The 5,819-nt window shown below is 34.4% G+C and overlaps 1 protein-coding gene across 1 annotated transcript in view; it reads left to right on the plus strand.

Moving 5' to 3' along the window:
• Positions 1 to 3,257: 3,257 nt before the first annotated feature.
• Positions 3,258 to 5,819, plus strand: part of LOC107012135 (protein mago nashi homolog) — a 4,742-nt gene continuing 2,180 nt past the window's right edge. Inside the window, exons 1-2 of the mRNA XM_015211878.2 lie at positions 3,258 to 3,558; positions 4,736 to 4,912. Of these exons, the coding sequence (XP_015067364.1) occupies positions 3,340 to 3,558; positions 4,736 to 4,912 (396 nt within the window). The 5' untranslated portion in view covers positions 3,258 to 3,339. The remainder of the gene's footprint in view (positions 3,559 to 4,735; positions 4,913 to 5,819) is intronic.

Genomic DNA, 5,819 nt, shown 5'->3' on the forward strand with positions numbered 1-5,819 from the left:
TCAAGAAGAGAATGAGGAACCTCTTGGTCCAGAAGTACCTTATCTTAGTGCAATTGGAGCACTTATGTATCTTGCTAATGCTACGACACTTGACATAGCATTTTCTGTTAATTTGTTAGCAAGATATAGTTCTTCCCCTACACGAAGACATTGGAATGGAGTTAAACATATATTCCGATATTTAAGGGGAACTAGTGATATGGGTCTGTTTTATACTAACAAAGATAGTGTAGATCTTGTTGGTCATGCAGATGCAGGTTATTTATCTGACCCACATAAAGCTCGATCACAAACAAGCTATTTGTTCACATACGGAGGTACTGCTATATCATGGCGATCTACGAAGCAGTCTATTGTCGCTACTTCTTCAAATCATGCTGAGATAATAGTTATTCACGAAGCAAGTAGAGAATGTGTATGGTTAAGATCAGTAGTACATTTTATCAAAGAAAGATGTAGTTTGAATGTGACGTCAAGATACCCACAATACTCTTTGAAGACAATGCTGCATGCATAGCTCAATTAAAAGGAGATCGAACGAAACACATTTCACCAAAATTATTCTTCACACATGATCTCCAGAAGAATGGTGATATTGATGTGCGACAAATTCGTTCGAGTGATAATCCAGCAGATTTATTTACCAAATCTTTACCGACCTCAACTCTTGAGAAGATGGTTCACAAAATTGGAATGCGGAAATTTAACCATCTGAATCATGGTTTTTATCAGGGGGAGTAAAATACGCACTGTGCTCTTTTTTCCTTAGTCTAGGTTTTGTCCCACTGGTTTTCCTAGAAAGGTTTTTAATGAGGCAGCAAATAATGCGTATCAAAAGATATGTGTACTCTTTTTCCTTCACTAGAATTTTTTCCCACAGGGTTTTTTCTAGTAAGGTTTTAACGAGGCACAATATCTATGGACATCTAAGGGGGAGTGTTATAAATCCATTGAATAAGTGGATAGTCCATACAGTTAGTACATGAACAACCATTCATATTCACTAGGTTTCATGAACCTTTTTGGATAAGAATGTATCTATTTATTATGATACTTAATATGGTGACTTTTGGAGTGATTTCTCACTCTATAAATATGTTGTTCATTCACTATTGTATGATATACATATGAAACTTATATAGACTTGAATAAGAAAAGTACTCTCCTCTATCTTATACTTCTTGTCTTCTTCTTCTTATATAATATTCTGAGCTTTCTTTATAACATATATTATATATATAAGTGAGAGAAAAGACATAAAGACACCATTAATGTTGTTCCGTATTTGCATAAAGACACCTTAACTTTCAAAGTGTCCTATCACCCCACAAAACTATTTAATATCTTTGTAAATGGGCCATTTTGACTCATTCCCTAGTCTGGGTTGTTACCACGCACATCAGGTGCGTCATGCAGTATATTCACTGCCATGGACCAATTTAAAAACGCCAAATGTCATTATTTTTTCTTTATTATTAATTGTTTAATCAATTTATGTCATCTTCCCCAAATTTAAATCAAAATAATGGTTGGTAGGCTAATTTTTTGAGACTGGTCGACTAAAGAAAGACATAATTGCGGGTAAAAGGGTAAAAGGGATTACATTTCGCGAACCGTTTGATTGAATACCTTCATGAAATCCATTGTTCGATTAGCAAATTATCAAAACTCAATTAAAAAAAAGCTTTAAATTCGTAAAATTATGTAATCAAAACTGGAAAAAAAATCTTTTGAATATATATATGTATTTTGGTAATTGGATGAAAAAGAAATCTGCAAACGATGAGATCACTAGAAATCTTATAATGCTCAAACAAAGATGAGAAAGAAGAAAGATATACTGTTTTGGAGCTTTGAAAAAATTTGCAGAAACTTTTGGACCAATGAAGAATGTGATGTTCTTGTTCAATAAATTCAGAGTAACAATACCAAGCTTTGGATACTCTTGTCTAAACCCACCAACAATAGGCCATGCCTTAATTACTGAGGCAAACACTATTTAGATCTGGGCATAACTAGTGCAGATATGAGCTTTGCTACCAAAAGGGTTGCAACTAAAAGCAATCCCACATTCAAGATCTTGTTATCATCTGACTCCAAAACTGAATAAAAAAACTCAAATGAAGAAAAATTATTGGAAATTTCTTGAAGGTACATGCCAAACAGAGAAGAAAAGGAAAGGAGAAGAAGAATTTTTTTCAAAGGATAGGGTCGAGTCGGGTCGGGTTGAATTATATCATTGGAGTGAGCAACACGCGCCACTACATAGATGAGGGAACAGGTCAAAATGACCCATTTACAAAGATTTTAAATAGTTTTGTAGGGCGATAGGACACTTTGAAAGTTAAGATGTCTTTATACAAATACGAGACAACTTTGATGGTAGCTTAATGTGTTTTCTCCATAAGTAATTTTAAGTTCAAGCAAATGAATATTTTAGGGCCCGTTTGGATGGACTTAATAAAAGCAGCTTTAAAAAAGTACTTTTGAAAGTGCTGAAACTTATTTTTAAAATAAGCAGTTATGCGTTTGGATAAAAGTGCTGAAGTTAAAAAAAAAGTTGTTGATGTGTTTGGCAAATAAGTGCTGATAAACAGCTTTTTAAATCAAAACGTCTGAAATACCCTCAAAAGTTGTTAACATAATAAAAGTTAATTAATTTATATTTTACAACCATAAATAATTATATTTTGCTATCATTCACATAAATCTTTCTCATCACAAATTATTTATAAGAGGAATATAAACTTATCATAGATTTTAAAGATATATAATTTGAATAGATCAAAGAACGATTTAAGATTTATTTTAGTTTCATCCATAGATAATAATTATTGTCTAAAAATATTGAGGGCAAAAATATTTAGGGTTATGGAAGAAAGAGATGTTAGGGTTATGTGGGTAATTTAGAGATTGTATAAAAATATTAAGGGCAAAAAGTTAAAAATGTGGTCAACTTAAAACAGCTTATAAGCTAAAAAAAAAAAAACACCCCTACCCCAACTTTTAACTTTTGGCTTAAAATAAGTTTTTTTTAACTTAAAATAAGTTATTTTGAGTATTGCCAAACAGCTAAATAAGTCAAAAATCAGCTTTTAAGTCAGTTTGACCAGCTTTTAAGCTGAGCCAAACAGGCTCTCAGTCTACTTACAAATTATATATTTTAATATTCATAATGACCCCATAACTTCTTGTGTCTAAACACTTTACTCCTCCAAAATTCTATAATTTTGAAAAAAAGGCCCTTATGGGCTTTGTTAATTCACAGTTTGGTATCAAAACTCCAAGGGCGGTGTTTTAGACCTAAAAGGGAGTCGCCGTTGACAGAAGAGGGAAACTATGGGGGAAATGGCGGAGAATGATGAGTTTTACCTGAGATATTACGTGGGTCACAAAGGAAAATTCGGTCACGAGTTCTTAGAGTTTGAGTTTAGGCCTGATGGCAAGCTCCGTTATGCTAACAATTCTAACTACAAGAATGATACAATGATTCGCAAGGAAGTCTTCCTTACCCCTTCTGTTCTCAAAGAATGCCGCCGCATTGTTGCTGATAGCGAGGTTTTTTACCTTCTCCCTTTTTTTCGACTGCATTTTGTTGTTTTGGCTTACAATTAGGGTTTGGGTCAAACTCGCTTTCTCCTTTCAATTTGGTGTTAAGGGTTTGCAGGTGATTTTCGCTACATGTTATTTATGGGTTTTACTTTGATTAGTGCAATGCATCGTCAGTCCAGAGCACGTTTGCAGGATGAGTAGTTTTAACTATGATGTGGAGGATTCATATAGCTAGATAGCCTCAGTTAATGTGAGAATGAGGCATAATTGATTGATTGATTGATTGTCTATGGGGTGCTGTCCATTAGCTTTCGGTTGTTACTTATGTTCTGATTTAGGAAAAATCCAAATTATTTGTAGGTCAATGATTGTGGGAAGGTCAATGAGAATACTGGAATTCCAATTTTTAGAGCCATTCTTACCTAAGAATTGGTAGTAAAGAGCCAAAATTCTCATCCCAGCAGAAAGATAATCACCATATTTTGGGCAATTTTGGTGCAATATTCATTGCTGATAAGCAAAATTTTCATTTTGATTGCATGGGAACTAGGTCTACTTTTCTAGATTCAATTAGGTGTAAATTTCTAGGTATCAATTTGGTGAAAAGAAGATTTCTTGTTTCATTCATTTGAATCGTTTTCCTAGGAAGACTTCCTTCAGAAGGAGAGATGCAGCTGCGGTGGAGGGTTGGGGTTTTTCTTTTTTCAAATGACTAGCTTTCGCTTGTTACTTATGTCCTGATTCTGCCAAAATCAGAGTCTTTTTTTTTTGACGACAGGGGAAACCCACAGCCGCTACCCTTTTGTGTGCGCACAGGGTAAAACGTCGCTCCTATGGGAAGACCAATGTAAAGAGAGGAATACCAATTTTTAGAGCCATTTGGATCTAATAATGTTAGTGAAGAGGCAAAACTGTCATATCAGAAGAAAGATAACCATGTTATTTGGAGCAATTTTGGGGTTAACGTTCATTGCAACGAAGCAAAATTATAATTTTGATAACATAAAGAACTAGAGGTGCAGCGGAGGGTTGGGGTTTGTTTTGTTCAGTGTGATGTAATGTGTGTTTTATGCAACTCCGACTTTGTATCTCTTCCACCTCTTTACTTTCTTAGTAGAAATAATAACTTGACTATCATTCTGATTACGAAGTGGAAGAATTAATTTGCGTGTGTTTGTTGTAGATCATGAAGGAAGATGATAACAACTGGCCGGAACCAGATAGAGTTGGTAGACAGGAGCTTGAGATTGTGATGGGAAATGAACACATATCATTCACTACATCTAAGATTGGTTCATTAATGGATGTGCAGACCAGTAATGATCCTGAGGGACTTCGTATCTTCTATTATCTTGTTCAGGTTATGATCTACAGTAATTTTCTCTTTTTTACTTCTTTATGTGAATATGTCAAAAGCTTCTTGGAGTAAGTTGCAATGTTGTACATATTAGTATGTGAAAATGCAATATAAGTAGCTCAGATAGAAATGCAAACATCATTCTGGCTATTTACATCCATATTTTATATTTTTACTACATATACATGTAGCTCTCGTTTTATCTAGCGGAGTTTATTTTTAGAGGATCCTTTTTCTTCTTTGAAATGGTCTAGACGCACGGTACTTTGTATTATTATGTTTCCCTTTTATTTGGAGCTGTACAAGCAATATGGTATTAGTTTTCATTAGCTAGATATATTACTCACTCGAAGCAGATCAGGGGTCCTAGTTGTAAACAGTAAAATGGTTGTTCATATGTGTAAATCTGTTATATGTGAACCTTCTGGACTGATCTGGTTCCAATTGCTTAGTTCCATTAGAAAAATTAACTCCCATCAAACTCCCTCTTTAGATTGTATTGGAAACTGGATGATGAAGGCCTCTGTTCCATCTTTACAAGAATAGAGAAGAGTTACTTTGATTTGACTTTGGAGATACTTCTCTTATTGCAGCTGGACTTAGTTTGTAGTCTCGTTGCTGCATAATGCTGCTTCTATGGTTGCATACTTTCTCCTTTTTTTCATCTTCAAACCGTTCCAATAACAACATGGTTTGATCATGAAGAGAAAGTGATGGGTATTTATTATTGTTTTACTTCTTTTTTGTTTGGTTGGGGGAGATTATAATGATTAGGAGTAAAAGAAAAGAAAGAGCAATGGATATTAAGAATTCTTGCTGATCTTAGTCCTTTAACTTCCTACCTTACGACAATAATAATCCAGGATGGCAAGAAAGTAGGATATTATTGGGGGGGGGGGGGGGGGTTTTT

This window comes from Solanum pennellii, chromosome 3, assembly GCF_001406875.1.
Source record: "Solanum pennellii chromosome 3, SPENNV200".
Taxonomy (NCBI): domain Eukaryota; kingdom Viridiplantae; phylum Streptophyta; class Magnoliopsida; order Solanales; family Solanaceae; genus Solanum; species Solanum pennellii.